This window comes from Mustelus asterias, chromosome 2 (genome assembly GCF_964213995.1).
Source record: "Mustelus asterias chromosome 2, sMusAst1.hap1.1, whole genome shotgun sequence".
Lineage (NCBI taxonomy): Eukaryota > Metazoa > Chordata > Chondrichthyes > Carcharhiniformes > Triakidae > Mustelus > Mustelus asterias.
Window position 1 is genome coordinate 156,506,485 of NC_135802.1, and position 21,859 is coordinate 156,528,343.

Here is a 21,859-nt window from a genome sequence, read left to right on the forward strand (position 1 = left end):
CTCTCTTCCACCTTCGTCTGTTGAGAAAAAGATACAAAAGTCTGAGGTCACGTACCAATCCACTCAAGAACAGCTTCTTCCCTGCTGCTGTCAGACTTTTGAATGGACTTACCTTGCACTAAGTTTTCACTGTATACTAATGCAGGTGACAATAATAAATCAAATCAAATCAAATCAAATCTACCCACCCTTCCAAGTGTCCAAGAGGAACACAGCCCCGCTTCCACAGCAACCCCACAGCCATTTAATGCTCCAATTAAGGGCCTCAATTGTGACGTGCGCACCCCCCCATATAAAATTGCTGGCTGGGCAGGAGGGTGGCAGCAAGGCCCTCTGGGGAATTTTACTGACCCCGCTGTCCGTTGCTGGTAGACCTGAAGGAGAATGTTCCCGATTGGATTTTGTTCAGGTCTGTCCTAGTGCATTGCTGCTGTGAGATTCACCTTGCGATTCGCACGGGATTTACAAAACCATCCCTACATTCTCTCTCTTGTCACATTTTGTCCACTAAATCTCCACTAATCTTCAATATCGGTGATTCCATTCCAGTTTACGTGTGTCGGTTGCCATTCTGATATCAGTCAGGTGAGCAAGTGGCCCTGGCAAATTTCTGAATCATTTTGACTCAGTTTGATGGATAGACCTGGTGTTTAGAGGTGCTTTGGCCTCCCCTGCACCCCCCCCCCCTCCTCCTCCAAGTGATCCTTGCTGCTGATTTTGGATGGTCCATTAGAGGTCTGTTGGTGGCGGACTGGGTGGGGCTGCTCTTAAAGTTGGGAAAGACAGATTTCTGGGTCCCGATCGTACCACCCATTCACGCCACGCTCCCGCTGAAGCGAGGTCAGAGAATTTGGCGGCCAGCCTAATCCCCGCTCACTGCGGCGGGATGGGAAAATCCCGCTGGCGTGAACGGTGGTAACATTCCGGCCTTGGTGTCTCAGGGAATTAAGGGATATGGGGAATGGGCTGGAAAATGGAGTTGAAGCCCAAGATCAACCTTGGTTGTATTGAATAGCAGTGCGGGCTCGATGGGCCGAATGGTCTACTCCTGCTCTTACTTCTCATGTTCTTGGAGACCATTTGGGGCGGTGCAGTGGTCAGCACTGCTGCCTCACAGTGCCAGGGACCCGGGTTCGATTCCCGGTTTGGGTCACTGTCTGTGCGGAGTTTGCACGTTCTCCCCGTGTCTGCGTGGGTTTCCTCCCACAGTCCGAAGATGTACGGGTTAGGTTGATTAGGCCATGCTAAATTGACCCTAGTATCAAGTGGATTAGCAGGGTAAATATGTGGGGTTACGGGAATAGGGTTCTGGGTGGGATTGTGGTCCGTGCAGACGCGATGGGCTGAATGGCCTCCTTCTGCACAGCAGAGATTCTATGATTCTATGGCTTGTAAAGTAACCCATCCAATACAAATGTTAAGTTTGCTTTGAGTGAAATTTCTCATTTCAGCTGAAAGCAAAACTCTTTACATGAAATTGTGGCAATGCTAAGTATTTCCGATCTGGGATTGGTTACTCAATGTAATACCTGAGGTAGTGTGTTCCTGTACCTGTGTATGGACACTGATGTGACTTCCGTTGTGTCCCAACAGATGCATTTCACGGTGGGCATTTTTAGATACATTTCGACAATGTCCGTGTTCCTGTATCCAACATCCTGCTGGGTGAGTCTAAAAACAGCTGGATTGGAATCTTCCGGACAAAAACATTTTTTTTCCAGCCCTCGGAATCTTTTCCCGGTGTCAGCACTGCCCATTTCACTCTGTTCACTCCCCTGTGAAATCTTACGGGAAGTGGCCATTCAGCCGACCACCTTAGTGCTCGCCGTCCAGTTAGAGACAGCAAGTGGAGGCAGATACACAGCGTAAATCCAGAAGTGGGCAGCACTTGCTGAACAATCCCGAGTGCGCCATTAGTTACACTAACAACCAATTTAAGATCATTAGTCACGTTTGTAACTTGCTCATTTACACTTGGTAGAAGTGACACACATTCATACACAGGGAGCCATCCTCCACAAAGAAAAGGAATAAATTCAAGCCTTGTGCCTGTGCTTGGGAAGCCTATAGTTCCCCAACACTTTCTCCATGGCAATGTCTCAGCCAATCAGTCACTTATCAACAATCAGCACCCTTTTCCCCTCGACTATAAATTGTTGAGATGGTTTGAAATTTGGCATTCTTGTGTTTGTTCTGATGAGTACAAGACAAAAAGCTTCGACAACATGCATCTCTTTTCAGCAAATGCAGCTGAAATGTTTCAGATCGTAAGCAGCGGGGAACTCCCACTGCTCCAAGACTCTGGGAAAAGGCCTGTCACTTAGTTTCATAAGCACCTTAACTGACATCCCATCATGGATGCATGGATTCATAGAATCCCTACAGTGCAGAAAGAGACCATTCGGCCCATCGAGTCTGCACTGACAACAATCCCACCCTGGCCCTATCCCCATAACCCTACACATTTATCCTGCTAATCCCCCTGACACGAAGGGGGAATTTAGCACGGCCAATCCACCTAACCTGCTCATCTTTGGAGTGTGGGAGGAAACTGGAGCACCCGGAGGAAACCCACACAGACACGGGGAGAACGTGCAGACTCTGCACAGATAGTGACCCGAAGCTGGGAATCGTACCTGGGCCGCTGGCACTGTGAGGCAGCAGTGCTAATTACTGTGCCACCATGCCACGTGTAACCCACGTGGGAAACCCACGTTTCCACTGGGGAAAAGTGCAAAGAGGTGGGAAGACGGCAGGGAGCCGGCCTGATGAAGTTTTAAAATTTTTTACCATGCTGACTGCCCCCCTCCCCCAACCTGCCTTCAAGGGGCTGGGGAAGCTCCCACACCCCAAGTGCTTTTCCAGCTTCAAAGGTAGAGTGTGTTCAAGATCGCTTGTCCGCTGATTCAATGAGGCCCAAGTCCACCCTCCCTTTTAAGAGGTGGAGGCTATCTTTAGAGAGCGTCACTGACACCCAGTTTCCCACCCAATCAGTGCGCTGCAGCTAAACAAATAGCGCTGTGTGTCTGTCATAGAACATAGAACAGTACAGCACAGAACAGGCCCTTCGGCCCACAATGTTGTGCCGAGCTTTATCTGAAACCAAGATCAAGCTATCCCACTCCCTATCATCCTGGTGTGCTCCATGTGCCTATCCAATAACCGCTTAAATGTTCCTAAAGTGTCTGACTCCACTATCACTGCAGGCAGTCCATTCCACACCCCAACCACTCTCTGCTTAAAGAACCTACCTCTGATATCCTTCCTGTATCTCCCACCACGAACCCTATAGTTATGCCAATCTTAATGAAATAAGGAGCGAGTTCCAATCTAAAGTTAAAGTTTATTTATTAACACTGCAATGAAGTTACTGTGAAAATCCCCTTGTCGCCACACTCTGACACCTGTTCGGGTACACTGAGGGAGAATTTAGCACAGCCAATGCACCCTAACCAGCACATCTTTTAGACTGTGGGAGGAAACTGGAGCACCCAAGGAAACCCACGCAGACACGGGGAGAATGTGCAAACTCCACACAGACAGTGACCCCAAGCCGGGAATCGAACCTGGGTCCCTGGCGCTGTGAGGCAGCAGTGCTAACCACTGTGCCACCATACTGCCCCATGTTCTGGCTTGTGTGTCTGCTTCATGTGATGGGGCACACGCTTCAGTTGTGGGCCTGTGTTGCTCTGGAATCTGGTGCTAATCGAATTTCCCTCTGCTGATTCAACGCTCATCCTTTTCCTGTTCCAAAGAACCCACATCCCGAATCTCTCAATGCTGGAGTAAATTAAAGCCAGCGTAGTGTTGAGGCCACTCATTTCAGCTGCGATACGTCAAGGCCTGCTTCAGGGAGCCACAGGCTGCTCGACTGGGCATCCTATCAGGGTGATCCAATCATGACCTGAGCTATCTTATTTGAACCGCGGCTCAGAGGGCTGGAGCCATTTTAACTCATCGGATTCTAGTCGGGTGCAATCCAGAGAAGGCCGCACAGAACGGGCTGACTTTGTGCCGGGAGTTACGGCAGATCCAGGGAGCGAAGGGCCTCCGCATCAAAACAGCCAATGAAATGTTGAACTACAGCAGAATGCCACAAAGCTTCATTTATGTAGCACCTTCCACAACCCCACAGGATGCCCCACAGTCCCTGCGGTCCCAGCCGTGGTCGGGGTCGGAGAATCCCAGCCATAGACAGGTTAAGTGAAGAGGCTACAAGGTGGCAGGTGCAGTGGCGGAAGTGTAAAGTTATTAAAGTTATTCAATTTTGTCATGAGAATTTTTAAAAAGCGGAATTATTTTTTTAAAAAGGTCCAAAACTCATAACTGTTGATGCCGTTAGAGCCTTGGTTAAATAACGCAGGAAGTTAACATGCAGATACAGCGAACATTTAACCTTTATTGCAAGGGATTTGAACAGAGGGATAAAAAAGTCAATGAGGGTGACCATTGAAGTGTCTGCTAATCTTCCCTTGCCTTTCTCGTTATGTCTATGTGTGTAACTTCTGAGGAGGAAAGCCATGACTTGCATTTCTGTGGAGACTGAACTGGAGAAACAGCGCCAATGTACTTTGGAAGTTCTTTGGGTGGCACAGTGGTTAGCACTGCTGCTTCACAGCGCCAGGGACCCGGGTTCGATTCCGGCCTTGGGTCACTGTCTGTGCAGAGTCTGCACGTTCCCCCCATGTCTGCGTGGGTTTCCTCCGGGTGCTCCGGTTTCTTCCCACAGTCCGAAAGACATGCTGGTTAGGGTGCATTGGCCATGCTAAATTCTCCCTCAGAACAGGCGCCGGAGTGTGGCGACTAGGGGATTTTCACAGTAACTTCATTGCGGTGTTAATGTCAGCCGACTTGTGACACTAATAAATAAACTTGAAGTTGTCTTGGCGGAATGGGAGGGGATTGTCGGGGGGTGGGGGGTGCTGGAAATGCAGCACCAGTGTATGATGGCCCGATAGGGTTTTGAATTGAACACGGTTGTTGGATGAAATGGTTTATCACCTTTCCCCCATCCGTCTCCCAAATATCTGCTCCAGGTGAAGGGAGGGGATTCGAAATAGCTCAAGGTCGACTTGGACCAGGGCGAATCCATCATTGCATGAGGACAGTTGGGACAGCGGAACGGGCCTTGGAGCTGCTGTGCCAGCGGGCAGCCCAGAGGAAGACTTTCGGGAAGAAACTGTACGAACATGTGAGTAGGCAAGAATAGGTTATTAATCCCTAATTTTCCTGGTAAGTTTACCCCTCACTTTAATGCTGTATAACCTTAACGACCAGTGTGATATGCTCAGAACACCAGTTATGTCATTCAAATGACTTCAACTTCTGTTTTCATCACATTGCCCCTGGATTTATCTTGTGTAACAAAGGATGTGTCCAAAGATGTGCAGGTTATGTGGATTGGCCAAGCTAAATTGCCCCTTAGTGTCCAAAGATGTGCAGGTTAGCGGATTGGCCAAGCTAAATTGCTCCTTAGTGTCCAAAGATGTGCAGGTTAGGTGGACTGGCCATACTAAATTGCCCCTTAATGTTCCAAGATGTGTAGGTTAGGTCGATTGGCCAAGCTAAATTGCCCCTTACTGTCACAAGGTATGTAGGTTAGGTCGATTGGCCAAGTTAATTTGCCCCTTACTGTCACAAGGTGTGTGGGTTAGGGTGGATTAGCCATGGTAAATGCGCGGGGTTACGGGGATAGGACGAGGGAGTGGGAGTGGGTAAGATTCTCTTTAGGCGAGTTGGTGTGGACTCGATGGGCCAAATGGTCTCTTTCTGCACTGTAGGGATTCAATGTTTCTAAATGGGTTTCTTTCCATCTGTATATATGTGAGCGAGGTGACCTGTGACAAAGTCTCTCAAACTTGGACACATTTATTGGTTTAGAAGATAAAAGTACACATCTGTAGCACTGATCCTGAGGATTTGAGTATTTAACGCACTTCCCGCTTCCCCAGCCATGTAAACGCCATGGAACATTAGCCCTTTCCTAACCCACATCGAGGATGCTTCCCTTCTTTTTGTACCAAAATGGTGTTGGCTCCCTCCTGGCCTGGCTCACGCCACCTTGATGATGGTGCTAGCATTGGCATTGTGAGCATCTGCCAGCAGTCAGCATCTACAGCTGATCTGATGCCAACAACTGATGCCAGTTTGGGCTGCACCATTCCAGTCAAGAAGAAGAACCCAAAGCAGAATTCAAGGATCATTTTTAAATTATGATGAGGAACTGTATTCCACAAGGAATAAAGCTAAAATCCTGCAGGAAAACAATGTGATAATTCTGAGGATTCACTTCATTTCAAATCAGAAGAAAAAATCTGTTTATATGGATCTATTGTAGACAATAGCATGGCAGAGGTGGCACAGGGGTGGCTTGGTGGCACAGGGCAGCACGGTGCCACAGTGGGTGGCACAGTGGCACCGTGGATGTCACAGTGGGTGGCATGGTGGCACAAGGCAGCATGGCAGCACACTGCTGCCTCACAGCGCCAGGGACCCAGGTTCGATTCCCACCTTGGGTCATTGTCTGTGCGGAGTCTGCACGTTCTCCCCGTGTCTGCGTGGGTTTCCCCCGGGTGCTTCGGTTTCCTCCCACAGTCCGAAAGATGTGCTGGTTAGGTGCATTGGCCATGCTAAATTCTCACTCAGTGTTACCCGAATTGGCGCCGGAGTGTGGCGACTAGGGGATTTTCACAGTAACTTCATTGCGGTGTAAATATGTCTATCCATGACACTAACAAATAAGCAAAAAACTTTAGACAAGGTGCCATGACCAATATCTATCCTTCAACCAAAATCACTAAAACAGACTATCCGGTTATTTATCTCCTTTCATTCTGTGGGATCCTGCTGTGCACAAATTGGTTGCCACTCTTCCCTACAATACGACAGTGAGGGCAACTGAGGGGAGATTTGATAGAGGTGTGCGAGATTATGACAGACTTAGGCAAAGACAAGCCATTCCCATCAGCTGATTGCCAAAGGAGTTTGGGGAGGGTGGGTGGACATTGGTGGCAGGGGGCACAGATTGGGGCAAGAGATAGAGGGGAGGGGATTCTGAGGAAGAACCTTCTTCCGCAGCGTGCGACAGTGAAGCTAGAACTCGCCACCTACAAGGGTGGTGGAAGCAGAGACAATCAATGATTTCAAAAGGCGGGCGCTTGAGGGAAGTAAACCTGTAGGGCCACGCGAATAGAACGGGGGAATAGGACTGACCAGATCCTCTACAGAGAGCTAGGATGGACCCGACGGGCCAAACGGCCTCCTTCAAAGCCGTAAAGACTCTGTGACTCCGCTCAAAAAGTAATTTGTTTGATGTAAAATTATTTAGGATATCCTGAGTCTGTAGGCCCGAATAAATGGGGATTTTCTCCACTTTGTAGATCTAATAGTGCGGCCAATTTAAAACTGGGCTTCTGTCGGCAATCTGTCCTAAGTACAAGATGAAATTAGCAATGTACAAAAACCTTGCGCGGAATGTAACTGCCCTCTTCGAAGGCCGGTAACAAACAATAGTTTTCACTTCTTGTGACTGACGCAAGTGCAGCTCCTTTGGATAAGCCGAGGCTTCCTCTAAACCTTCTGCATAAAGGAATTGTAGATAACAACATTCTGGTCAAACAATGGTTCCATCTCTGGATTTCCACAGTGTTTCCACCCTGCACCCATGTCCTTCCAAAGGATGATTAATATTGCTCACGTCAGACACTAAACCCACCATCTGTGATTCACAGATGCAGCCACTTAACAGTAGGAAGCAAATGAGTCATTGAAATCAGTCCAAACAGCAAAGGAAACACAGTAATGGGTAAACTGTCCATTCCAACTGTTGAACTCCTCAGTTTGGATTAACGCACGGATTATTTGAATCAGTGTTTCTGGAAACCACTTCTTCACTGCTGGTTCCACCCTTTCTCAGAATTACCTGCACGTCTTATGTACACATTTATAATATGTTTCCATGTCTGTTGGATTGGACTTTAAACCGAGGCTGTGTCTGCTCCTTCAGCCCAGCATAAAGATCCCATGGCACTATTTGGAAGAACAGCGGAGTTGTTCCTGGTATCCTGGCCAATCTTTATCCCTCAATCAATTAGGCGGCGCAGTGGCACAGTGGTTAGCACTGTTACCTCACAGCGCCAGGGACCCGGGTCCGATTCCGGCCTTGGGGTCACTGGCTGTGCAGAGTTTGCACGTTCTCCCCGTGTCTGCGTGGGCTTCCTCCAGGCGCTCCGGTTTCCTCCCACAGTCCAAAAATGTGCGTTCGATGAATTGGCCATGCTAAATTGCCCCTTAGTGTCCAAAGATGTGCGTTAGGTGAATTGGCCATGCAAATTTGCCCCTTAGTGTCCAAAGATGTGCAGGTTGGGTGGATTGGCCATGGAATATGCAGACTTATGGGGATAGAGGGGAAGACGTGGGTGGGGCACTCTTTTGGAGCGTCAGTGCGGACTCGATAGACTGGATGGCCTCTTTCTGCACTGTAGGGATTCTATAATCAACATCACAAAATGCAGATTATCTGGTCATTATCACATTACTGCTTGTGGGAGCTTGCTGTGCACCAATTGGCTCGATTTCACAAAGTCTCTCACTGACTGGAAAGTGCTTTGGGACGTCCTGAAGCTGTGAGGGAGGCTACATAAATGCACGTTTTTTTTATTGTGGCTAACTCAACACAATAACTGATCAACCAAAAATATCTAACTGATACACCCACCTTAACAAGCTGAAGCAGGATCTAGTGGTCAATTAGACATGTAGGGTGCGATTCTCCCAGCGAACCGAGCGCGGGCTTCCGCTGGGTGCCACGGTCTCCGCGCGTTTCCAGGACCAAGTTTTGCAGCCTACTCAGTGGGAGGTGGGGGGGGGGGCGGTTGCGGGGGGTGGGGGGGGGGGGTGGTGGTGGGGTGGGGGGGTTGGGGGGGTGGTTGGGGTGGGGTTGGGGGGGTGGGGGGGTTGGGGTGGGGGGGTTGGGGTGGGGTGGGGGGTAGGGGGGGTGGGGGGTTGGAGTGGGGGTGGGGTGGGGGGGTGGGGTGGGGGGGTTGGGGTGGGGGGGGGGGGTGGGGGCGTTGGGGTGGGGGGGGTTGGGGGGGTGGGGTGGGGGCGTTGGGGTGGGGGGGGTTGGGGGGGTGGGGTGGGGGGGTTGGGGGGGTGGGGTGGGGGGGTAGGGGGGGTTGGGGTGGGGGGGTGGGGTTTGGGGTGGGGTGGGGTGGGGGGTGTGGGGGTAGGGGGGGTTGGGGTGGGGTTTGGGGTGGGGTGGGGTGGGTGGGAGGGAGGTGGGGTGGGGGGGGGGGTTGGGGGGGTGCGGTGTTGGGGCTGCCGGGGTGGTCTGAGATGGTCATTAGGAATGGGAGATGGAAGGTGTTGGGGGATCGTCAGATCAGGGCTGGCCAGGTGAGGGGGTCGGGGCGATTGGGGCCGGCCGGGCTGGGGGAAGGGGTGGTCATGGGGGCTGGCCCGGGGAAGGTCCGGGAGGCCAGTGACCAGGGGGGTCCGGGGAAGGTCAGTGATTGGGAGGCCGGCAATGGGGCGGGGGGAGGGGGTGTGATGCGCGTCAATCGAACACAAGACACAAGGCTTCGGTAACTGAAGGCTTTTATTGCCTAACAATGGAACTATTCGAACATAAGTACACCACTCCAGACTGACGAGGTCCCGCCCGAGCAGGGGGTCTTATACCTCTCCCAGGAGGCGGAGCCCGACTGGGATGTGCCACAACAGTAACAACCACAGGTGTATTAATCCCACAGTGTAAACACCCTAGCCCAACAACAACATTAGAACAACCCCACAGTGGGAACCAACGATGGTTCACCACAGGGTGTCAGTGCACATGCGCTGATCTCCGCACTGACAGATCAGCATACGTGCAGTGGTCCGCACAGTGCTATGCTGCCTGCCTCGGGTGGGAATAGGCACCGCCTCCAGATTTCCAGAGTGAATCACGCGAGGGCACTCTGTGATGCACAGAGGGTCGGAGGTTCATTCTGGAAATCACGCTAAAAAAACCAGCCGGATTTACTCCCATTTCCTCGCAGGTTGGGAATTTCGAATGCTTTTGGGGGAATCCCGGCTGCAATCTGAAGCCAGTCAGACTTATTCATCCGTGCCAGTTGTATGTACAGCACTGTACAAGACAGTAACAGGAAATACCTTCCAACCTCTACCTTCTCACTCTCATTTCCTCTCTCTTTAACTGAACTCTTCCCTTGCCCCTGATGCGTCCCTGGTTAAAGACCATTAAAGTTGACGATTTCTTAAAGCTGTACCGTCTTTCTCTTTGTCATTCTGACAGGATACCGCTCCTTAAAGTTGTATCCCACCGCGGATACTGAGCTCTCAAAAGCCCGTGTCTCGCGCATTGCCACTCTCTCACTCTGATAACACTCTTGAAAAAATATACCTCGCCTTTGCGAATTCAGTCTGAGTGAAAGGAATATGGAACAATAATCATCAAGCTCTATTATCCATAGACCAGAACCGGTCGATGGTCTCTCACGGTGTTTGATAGATGATGGTTATGTTAAATTAGGTGTTCAATGATTAGTCCGGTAATCATTTCCCATAATTTGCTATTAATTATTACAAATGCTTGTTTGCAATAAGCTACATTTTGATGTGTATCCTGGACAGCTGAATAACTAGCAGCTATTCTCCTAGTACGTAGTTCCATAGAATCCCGACAGTGCAAATGGACGCCATTTGGCCCATCGAGTCAGCACCGACCCTCCAACAGAGCATTTCACCCAGGCCCACCCTATTCCCTAGTGGGCGGCACGGTGGCACAGTAGTTAGCACTGCTGCTTCACAGCTCCAGGGACCTGGGTTCGATTCCTGGCTTGGGTCACTGTCTGTGTGGAGTTTGCACATTCTCCTCGTGTCTGCGTGGGTTTCCTCCAGGTGCTCCGGTTTCCTCCCACATTCCAAAGATGTGCGGGTTAGGTTGATTGGCCATGCTTAAATTGCCCCTTAGTGTCCTGAGATGTGTAGGTTAGAGGGATTAGTGGGTAAAATATGGAGGGATAAGGGGGTAGGGCCTGGGTGGGATTGTGGTCGGTGCAGACTCGATGGGATGAATGGCCTCTTTCTGTACTGTAGGGTTTCTATGATTCTATGATTCTATTTCCGTATCCCCAGATATTTACCTCACTAACCCTCCTAACCTACACATCTTGGGACATTAAGGGGCAATTTAGCGTAGCCAATCCACCTAACCTACACATCTTTATACAGTTGCTATCCTCCACATAGTTGCAGATGGCATTTCGAAAGATGGAATATTTCTCAAGGGACATCTGAGCAGCACGGTGGCACAGTGGTCAGCGCTGCTGCCTCACAGCGCCAGGGTCCCGGGTTCAATTCCGGCCTCATGTCACTGTCTGTGTGGAGTTTGCACATTCTCTCCGTGTCTGCATGGGTTTTCTCCCACAGTCCGAAAGACGTGCTGGTTAGATGCATTGGCTGTACTAAATTCTCCCTCAGTGTACCCGAACAGGTGCTGGAGTGTGGCAACTAGGGGATTTTCACAGTAACTTCATTGCGGTGTTAATGTCAGCCTTACTTGTGACACTGAAAAAAAATCCCGTCGGTCGGTTTCCCGTCAGTGCAAAATGGTTTGAATGTTGCTTTTGGCCGTATGTGTGAGACTACTCCTTGAGGTGGAGTTTGTTCTCTCTGATGATTGTCCCATCATGCTGATCCAAACCTAATCGAAGCAAATCCTCTTCTGTCTCGGCCGTGTTTGTTGAAACTGTTCACATCTGAAGTAATTTGTGTCTCTGGGCTGTCGCTGCAAGGAGCAAGTTGTAGTGGGACAGCCCTTGATTAACTGTGACTACATTAACTTCACTGTACCAGTTACAACATGGCCGACACAGAGACAGAACAATGCAGCTGGCGCCCCTTCTATTAAATCAGTTTCCCCGTTTCTCTTTGCCTTTTTACAAACTGTAAAGTTGATTTTTAACCTAAAATTCATGTTTGAACATCACTGAAGAAAGCTGCCGAGACCTTGGGACGCTTCATTGGTTCATGCCACACGCCAGGAGGCCACTCAGCCCTCATATTCCCTGGGCTTTTGATCTGATTTGATTTATTATTGTCACATGTATTAGTATACAGTGAAAAGTATTGTTTCTTGCGCGCTATACAGACAAAACATACCGTTCATAGAGAAGGAAATGAGAGGGTGCAGAATGCAGTGTTACAGTCATAGCTAGGGTGTAGAGAAAGATCAACTTAATGCGAGGTAGGTCCATTCAAAAGTCTGACGGCAGCAGGGAAGAAGCTGTTCTTGAGTCAGTTGGTACGTGACCTCAGACTTTTGTATCTTTTTCCCAACGGAAGAAGGTGGAAGGGAGTATGTCCAGGATGCATGGGGTCCTTGATTATGCTGGCTGCTTCTCTGAGGCAGCGGGAAGTGTAGACGGAGTCAATGGATGTTGAAAGCTCTCCAATTAGTCTCACTGCTTCGCTCTTTCCTCATAACTCTGCACCTGCTTCCTTTACATACATTTATTTCATTCATTTCCTAAAGTTAAGATTGAATCTGCTTCCACCAACCTATCGGGTAGTGGGACATCGTAGACTGTAACAGGTTGCTGTGTTAAAAATATTCTCCTCATCTTCTCTCTCTGTAACCTCTGGTTTATTGTCTCTCCCGCCATTTTTTTTCTTATTTACTCCATCGAAACCCTTCCTAGTTTTGAACATCTCCATTAAATTTACCATTAACTTTCTCTGCTGTAAGCAGTTTCTCTAGATACACCACACTCCTGAAGTCTCTCATCCTTGCTACTGCTCTAATAAGTCTCCCCTTGCTTCCCTCCAAAGGCCTTGTAGATTGGGAGGTTGTAAAGTTCCCAGTTGAAGGATGAGGCTTATGTTGATCTTTATTGGAACGGTGTAGGAGGCCAAGTACATGGAGGTCCGAGGAAGAGAAGAGAATTAAAGGGACAGGCCATTGAGAACTCGGGATCGCGCTTGCAGACCTAAATGGAGGTGTTCAACAAAATAAAAGTCACCCAATTTGCATTGAATCTGCCTGGCGCAGAGAAGGCCATGTTGTGAGCAGTGAATGCAGTATATTAAAACGAGTACACAGAGATGCAGTTTAACCTGGAAGGAGGGTTGGAAGCTTTACGCCAAGGGAAGGGAAGAGCTAGCAGAGCAAGTAAAGTGAAGTAAAGTTTATTTATTAGTCACAAATAGGCTTACATTAACATTGCAATGAAGTTACAGTGAAAATCCCCTAGTTGCCGCACTCTGGCGCCTGTTCGGGTACACTAAGGGAGAATTTAGCATGGCCAATGCACCTCACCAGCACATCTTTCAGACTGTGGGAGGAAACCGGAGCACCCGGAGGAAACCCACGCAGACATGGGGAGAATGTGCAAACTCCACACAGACAGTGACCCAACCCGGGAATTGAATCTGGGTCCCTGGCGCTGTGAGGCAGCAGTGCTAACCACTGTGCCACCATGCGGCCCGTGTTGAATCTCCTGAGCTTACTTGGACGGCGCTGTAAGAAGGGGAAATTGGGGATGATTGAGGAGTGGACCAGGGTCACCAAGGGAAGCGGTCCCTTCAGAATGCTTAAAGGGGAGGGGAAGTGGTGTTTCGTGGTGGCTTCACACCGGAGGTGGTGAAAATGGTGGAGGACGGTCCATTGAATGTGGAAGCTGGAGGACTGGAAGGTGAAAGCAAGGACAACGCTTACCCAGGTTCTGAGAGGGAGAGGAAGGGATGAGAGCAGAAATGTGCAGAATGGGGAATGGACACAGTTGAGGGCCTTGTTAATCAATATTTGTGACAGAGAGCATCAGGCTAAAATCTCTGCCACGAGTGTCTCTGTTACTTTGTCAGGGCTCTGATGAAGGGACATCCTGACTTGAAACTTTGGACGGGGATTTTCCCTCTGTGCCTGCTGGAAAATCCCATCCGGGATCAATGGACATCTGTGTCCCACCTGGTGCGATTCCCGTGGCGGGCGGGACGGTAAAATCCCACCCATTGGCTCTACTCTCTCTCCACAGATGCTGTCAGACCTGCTGAGTTTTTCCAGCATTTTCTGTTTTTGTTTCAGATTTGAGAATCCGCAGTATTTTGCCTTTACCCTGATGCTGGATTTGATGACTACTGAAAAAATGTCCAGCTTAAAATTGGGTCAACATGTCGGAGCAAATAGTCATTTCCATGATGATACTAAGATTGCTGGAGTTGTGGATTGTGATGAAGGTTGTCAGAGAATACAGCAGGATATAGATAGACTGGAAAATTGGGCGGAGAAATGGCGGATGGAATTTAATCCGGTCAAATGCGAGGTATTGCATTTTGGTAGGTGGGAGCTATAACATAAATGGCGGAACCATCAGGAGCATAGACACACAGAGGGATCTGGGAGTACAGGTCCATAGATCCTTAAAAGTGGCAGCACAGGTGGAAAAGGTGGTGAAGAAAGCATAGGCATGCTTACTTTCCTCGGACAGGGCATTGAGTATAAAAGTTGGCAAATTATGTTACAGTTAAATAAAACGTTGGTTAGGCCACGTTTGGAAAACTGCGTCCAATTCTGGTCACCACACTACCAGAAGGACGTGGAGGCTTTGGAGAGAGTGCAGAAAAGGTTTACCAGGATGTTGCCTGGTGTGGAGGGTATTAGCTATGAGGAGAGATTGATCAAACTGGGATTGTTCTCCTTGGAAAGACGGAGGCTGAGGGGAGACCCGATAGAGGTTTATAAAATGATGAGGGGTATGGATAGGGTGAACAGTTGGAAGCTTTTTCCCAGGGCAGAAATGACAATTACAAAGGGTCACAAGTTCAAGTTGAGGGGGGAAAGGTTGAGTGGAGATGTGCGGGGGGTAGTTTTTTACACAGAGGGTGGTGGGTGTCTGGAATGCGCTGCCAAGTGAGGTGGTTGAGGCAGACACATTAGCCACATTTAAGACTTATCTTGATAGGCATATGAAAAGAAGGGGGATAGAGGGATATAAGCGAATGGTTTAGATAGGACAACGTGATCTACACAGACTTAGAGGGCCGAAGGGCCTGTTCCTGTGCTGTAGAGTTCATTGTTCTCTTTGTTCTTTGACCCCTCATCTGTAAGTTTTTTACAATTGTCTAGAATCCCGTTGGGCCCAATGTATCTGCAGTAGGTGTGCGCATCTCGCCTACAATGATGTTTTAAACAAGGCGAAGGAGAGTTAACGCGAATAGTTAAGTGTGTGTGCAACTCGATTCACATCTGCCACCTTGCAAGAGCTCAAAACAAACAACTCATTTGTACGCTGGCCGCTGACAGATTTCAAGGTCAGTCCTGACGGAATCGAGGGACTTCCGAGCAAGCTTCGGAAGGATTTATGGTATCACAGCTGTTAAGACCATAACCGCAAGGCTCTCCAAAGATACAGAATGAGGAAGTAGGTGTCTTAGCAGGCTGCTAATGAGCAGGTAGAACAGGCATATATCACTTTGCAGCATCTGTTAAAAATGATAATTATTTTAACAGATGCCGCAGCCTGGTGAGCATAATTTCAGAGCTTGATAGAGGAAGAACAGATGATGTTTATGTTTCTTCAGCGAGAAACTGTCTGTATTAAATGGAATATCTGGCCCGTTAAAAATAAGAGCACTGATACTAATAGTCAGTGACGAACAGCCTGACCACGTGAGAAATTCCGTTTTTACTTTTTCCTTGAAGAATTATCCATGGGTAGACAATTCACAGACAAGCCACAATTTCCTCAAACCTTGTCATCAAGGAAGTGTTTGATACTCATTGTTGGCACTCTCCATTCCTGGTGCATGAAAATGAATTATTGCTGAAAATTGACATGTTGTCGAAGTTTTTCCTCTTGCACTCATCAGGACAGATCTGCAAGGGTACCAAATTTCAAAGGGGGCAACAACTTATACTGCAGGAGAAGAAGGTATAAAACGTTGCTCCCTTTGAAATTTGGTATTCTTGCAAATCTGTCCTGATGAGTGCAAGAGAAAAAACTCAACAACATGTCCGTTTTCTGCTGTCTTTCCGTTCGAGATTTCCAAACGACAGAATGAATTATTCCAAACTCCAATGGCAGGATTTTACGCTTCCTCTTGGGTAGGTTCTGAGTTGGGGGGGGGGGGGGGTGTTAAAATAGCCCCAGGATCCTGCCCGCTATTACCGAGACGCAATTTCACGGTTGGGTTGGCAGGGTCTTGGGCAGCAGACCTGCCCATTCACCTAGTAAGGCCATGCAATGGCCACTGAAAGGCTTTCTTCCACCCAGCCTCGATTTTTAGGCTGGCGGGTGTGGGCGCGAGTAGGGTGGGAAGCAGAGAAATAAACTTGTCTCCATCTCGGACGGGAAGGGGCAGACGCCGTAATCTGAGGCCCCCGGAGCCCGCCGCTCCAGGATCTTGGGACTCCGGCCCTCCCTCCCTCTCTGACCTACCCCCTGATGTTACAATTGCCCCCTCCCCCCTACTGACTCCCCCCCAGGCATTCCCCCCCTCCCCCACCTACCTCTCACCCCTGAGACCCCTTGGACGGAATCTTGCACTCTGTGCTCAGAATGTTGGCCGGGTCAGGAAAACAGGCGTGTAGCTCTCCAGCTGCATGATCGGAGTTTCTCTCCAGGCTCACTGGCACTCTGTGCACAGAAAACACCTGTTTGGTGTCCAGCTCGATATTGGGTTGGACCATTTTGCAGCCACCCCTGGCAACTGTTTAAAACTGATGCTTATGGCGGCAATACCCCACCCCATAGATATGTACATTTCATAATTTGGCAATTTCATAATTTAGCAATTCTAACCACAGCCTTGAAAAGAATCATAGAATCCCTACACTGCAGAAGGAGGCTGTTCAGCCCATCGAGTCTGCACCGACCACAATCCCACCCAGGTCCTATTCCCGTAACCTCACATATTTATCCTGCTAATCCCCTGACACTAGGGTCAATTTAGCATGGCCAATCAACCTAATCCGCACATCTTTGGACTGTGGGAGGAAACTGGAGCACCCGGAGGAAACCCACGCAGACACAGAGAGACCCCCGTGCAGACTCCACATAGACAGTGACCTGAAGCCGGAATTGAAACCTCCCCTGGCGCTGTGAGGCAGCAGTGCTAACCACTGTGCCACCGTGCCGCCCGCCACTGTGCCGCCAGTGGTTCTAATTTTGAGCCTACATTCCCACGTCCTGGATGTGCAGAAGTAGTTTCTCTCGATCTATCCTATAGATTCAAAGAATGCTAACAGCACACAAGGAGGCTATTCGGCCCATCATGTCTGTGCTGGCTGTCTGCAGGTGCAATTCAGTTGATCCCACACTCTCTTTTTCTTGTAACCCAACAAATTGTTTCCACTCAAGAACATGTACAATTCTCTTCTCAAAGCCACATTATCTGCCTCTCCTGCAATCTCAGGCAGTGCCTTCTAGATGTAGAAAGGGTCGCGAGCTTCAAGCTTTTAGGTGTCCAGATCACCAACAACCTGTCCTGGTCCCCCCATGCCGACACTATAGTTAAGAAAGCCCCACCAACGCCTCTACTTTCTCAGAAGACTAAGGAAATTTGGCATGTCAGCTACAACTTTCACCAACTTTTACAGATGCACCATAGAAAGCATTCTTTCTGGTTGATATGCCTCCTGCTCTGCCCAAGACCTCAAGGAACTACAAAAGGTCAGGAATCTAAGCCCAGTCCATCACTCAAACCAGCCTCCCATCCATTGACTCTGTCTACACTTCCCATTGCCTCGACAAAGCAGCCAGCATAATTAAGGACCCCACGCACCCTGGACATTCTCTCTTCCACCTTCTTCCGACTGGAAAAAGGTACAAAAGTCTGAGGTGACGTACTAACCAACTCAAGAACAGCTTCTTCCCTGCTGCTTCAGACTTTTGAATGGGCCTATCTCGCATTAAGCTGATCTTTCTCTACACCCTAGCTATGACTGTAACTCCACATTCTGCACTCTCTTGTTTCCTTCTCTATGAGCGGTATGCTTTGTCTGTATAGCGCGCAAGAAACAATACTTTTCACTGTATGTTAATACATGTGACAATAATAAATCAAATCAAAAGTAGATCCGAATCACTCACTGTATAAATAGTTTTTCCTCATGTTGCTGCCATTGGTTCTTTTGCCAATCACCTTAAATCAGTGTCCTCTGGTTCCCAACCTTTCCGCCAGTGGGAACAGCTTTTGATTTGATTTATTATTGTCACATGTATTAACATTCAGTGAAGAATATTGTTTCTTGCGCACTATACAGACAAAGCATACCGTTCATAGAGTACAGAGGGGGGAAGAAAAGGAGAGAGTGCAGAATGTTGTGTTGCAGTCATAGCTAGGGTGTAGAGAAAGATCAACTTAATGCAAAAGTCTGACAGCAGCAGGGAAGAAGCTGTTCTTGAGTCAGCTGGTACATGTCCAGAGAGTTTTGTATCTTTTTCCAGACGGAAGAAGGTGGAAGAGGGAATATCCGGGGTGCGTGGGGGTTCTTGATTATGTTGGCTGCTTTCCTGAGGCAGTGGGAGGTGTAGACGGAGTCAATGGATGCCAGGTTGGTTTGCGTGATGGACTGGGCTATGTTCACGGCCCTTTGTAGTTTCTTGCGGTCTTGGTCAGAGCAGGAGCCACACCAAGCTGTGTTTCTCCCTATCCACTGTCCAGACTGCTCAGGATTTTGAACCTCTGAACATAAGAACATAAGAAATAGGAGCAGGAGTAGGCCATCTAGCCCCTCGAGCCTGCCCCGCCATTCAATAAGATCATGGCTGATCTGACGTGGATCAGTACCACTTACCCGCCTGATCCCCATAACCCTTAATTCCCTTACCGATCAGGAATCCATCTATCCGCGCTTTAAACATATTCAGCGAGGTAGCCTCCACCACCTCAGTGGGCAGAGAATTCCAGAGATTCACCACCCTCTGGGAGAAGAAGTTCCTCCTCAACTCTGTCTTAAACCGACCCCCCTTTATTTTGAGGCTGTGTCCTCTAGTTTTAACTTCCTTACTAAGTGGAAAGAATCTCTCCGCCTCCACCCTATCCAGCCCCCGCATTATCTTATAAGTCTCCATAAGATCCCCCCTCATCCTTCTAAACTCCAACGAGTACAAACCCAATCTCCTCAGCCTCTCCTCATAATCCAAACCCCTCATCTCCGGTATCAACCTGGTGAACCTTCTCTGCACTCCCTCCAATGCCAATATATCCTTCCTCATATAAGGGGACCAATACTGCACACAGTATTCCAGCTGCGGCCTCACCAATGCCCTGTACAGGTGCATCAAGACATCCCTGCTTTTATATTCTATCCCCCTCGCGATATAGGCCAACATCCCATTTGCCTTCTTGATCACCTGTTGTACCTGCAGACTGGGCTTTTGCGTCTCATGCACAAGGACCCCCAGGTCCCTTTGCACGGTAGCATGTTTTAGTTTGTTTCCATTGAGATAGTAATCCCATTTGTTATTATTTCCTCCAAAGTGTATAACCTCGCATTTCTCAACGTTATACTCCATTTGCCATATCCTCGCCCACTCACTCAGCCTGTCCAAATCTCTCTGCAGATCTTCTCCGTCCTCCACACGATTCACTTTTCCACTTATCTTTGTGTCGTCTGCAAACTTCGTTACCCTACACTCCGTCCCCTCCTCCAGATCATCTATATAAATGGTAAACAGTTGCGGCCCGAGTACCGATCCCTGCGGCACGCCACTAGTTACCTTCCTCCAACCGGAAAAACACCCATTTATTCCTCCAAGGGGAATACCTCCAGCTATACTATTCTACCCACATAACTGAAGTCCTCCTTCTCTGGAACCGTTCTTGTACATCTTCTGTGCAACCTCTCGAAAGTCTTGACATTCCTCCTAAAGACCGATGGCAGGAATTGGATTCAATACCCCAGTTGTGGCAGAGTAACTGTTTTTACAAAGGATCACCAAAGCATTCCTTACTTTCTACTCTACTTTAATGCCCAGGATCCCATATGTCTTCTAATCACTTTCTCAACCTGGCCTGCCACCTTCCTTGGGTCATGTATACCCTGTTCAGTTCCACAGTTCTATCAGGCGACACGGTAGCACAGTGGCTAGCACGTCTGCTTCATAGTGCCAGGGACCCGGGTTCGATTCCCGGCTTGGGTCACTGTCTGTGCGGAGTCTGCACATTCTCCCTGTGTCTGCGCGGATTTCCTCCGGGTGCTCTGGTTTCATCCCACAGTCTGAAAGACATGCTGGTGAGGTGCGTTGGCCATGCTAAATTCTCCCTCAGTGTACCCGAACAGGTGCCGGAGTGTGGTGACTAGGGGATTTTCACAGTAACTTCATTGCAGTGTTAATGTAAGCCTACTTGTGACTAATGGATAAACATAAACTTTTTATCTTCTTAAGTATCTAAATCCGGATTCGGAAATGAAATTATCATGTTTAAAATCACCTGAAGAGGAAATATTCAGCGGCAGTGCCGAAGGGGGAGCAACCACTGGGGACCTGCGACATTTGAGAGGCAGGGTGGTCAGGACTGAGCTACTTCCCTCTGTTAAAAGCAAAATACTGCGGATCCTGAATTCTGAAACAAAGACAGAAAATGCTGGAAAATCCCAGCAGGTTTGACAGCATCGGTGGAGAGAGAATAGAGCCAACCATCGAGTCTGCTCCGCCATTCAGTCATGACTGATAAGTTTATTTATTAGTGCCCCAAGTAGGCTTGCATTAACACTGCAATGAAGTTACTGTGAAAATCCCCTGGACGCCACACTCCGGCACCTGTTCAGATACACTGAGGGAGAATTTAGCACGGCCAATGCGCCCTAACCAGCGCGTCTTTCGGATCGTGGGAGGAAACTAGAGCACCCGGAGGAAACCCAGGCAGACACAGGAAGAACATCAAAGACTATTTCCTCAGGTGGATGGAGCTATTACAAGGGGGCATAACTATAGGGTTCGTGGTGGGAGATACAGGAAGGATATCAGAGGTAGGTTCTTTACGCAGAGAGTGGTTGGGGTGTGGAATGGACTGCCTGCAGTGATAGTGGAGTCAGACACTTTAGGAACATTTAAGCGGTTATTGGATAGGCAGATGGAGCACACCAGGATGATAGGGAGTGGGATAGCTTGATCTTGGTTTCAGATAAAGCTCGGCACAACATCGTGGGCCGAAGGGCCTGTTCTGTGCTGTACTGTTCTATGTTCTATGTTCTACTCTGCACAGACAGTGACCCAAGCTGGGAATCGAACCCGAGTCCCTGACGCTGTGAGGCAGCAGTGCTAACCACCGTGCCACCCTGGCGCCCCATCCCAAACCCATTCTCCCACCTTTTCCCCATAACTTTTGATCCCCTTACCAATCAAGAACCTACCTATAATTCCCTCTGTCCTGGCTACATTACCGTACCTGATCAAATAGGCCTCTATATAGTGCGACCTGGGTGAATGCAGTCACCAGTATGGCCATGCTTTGACGAGTTGACTGGGGTGTTCTCTGGCAACCCTGCAGAGTTTCCTTGCGCACTATCCACCGATAGAAGCACATAAGTTGCACAATGCTGTCCTGTTTTCCCGAAAATATGTTGTTTTGTTTGCCTCCAAGCGGGTCAGATGGAAGCAATGTGAAATATTTGCTGGCAATGTCACAGTGGGTGGGGGGGCGGGGGGATGCGGGGTGGGGTGGGGGGGGGGTGCAAGGGAGAGAGAGAGAGAGAAAATAATTCTCAACAAGAATGTGCGGCCTTTATTCTTTGCAGATGGCTGCCCTGGAATGGAAAGTAAGCTGAGCCAAAGCTTTTGAATGCGACCCCTCTGGCAGATGGACTTGGCCAAACACTCATACTTTCTGTGAGCAAGGACTGGGTCACCCTGGT

General features: G+C 49.0%; 1 protein-coding gene across 1 annotated transcript in view; it reads left to right on the forward strand.

The window, feature by feature from the left end:
* The window catches only part of acad11 (acyl-CoA dehydrogenase family, member 11), a 122,188-nt gene that overhangs the window by 88,892 nt on the left and 11,437 nt on the right, over nucleotides 1-21,859 (forward strand). Inside the window, 2 exon segments of the mRNA XM_078199437.1 lie at nucleotides 1,594-1,665; nucleotides 5,037-5,191. Coding sequence (XP_078055563.1) covers nucleotides 1,594-1,665; nucleotides 5,037-5,191 — 227 coding nt within the window.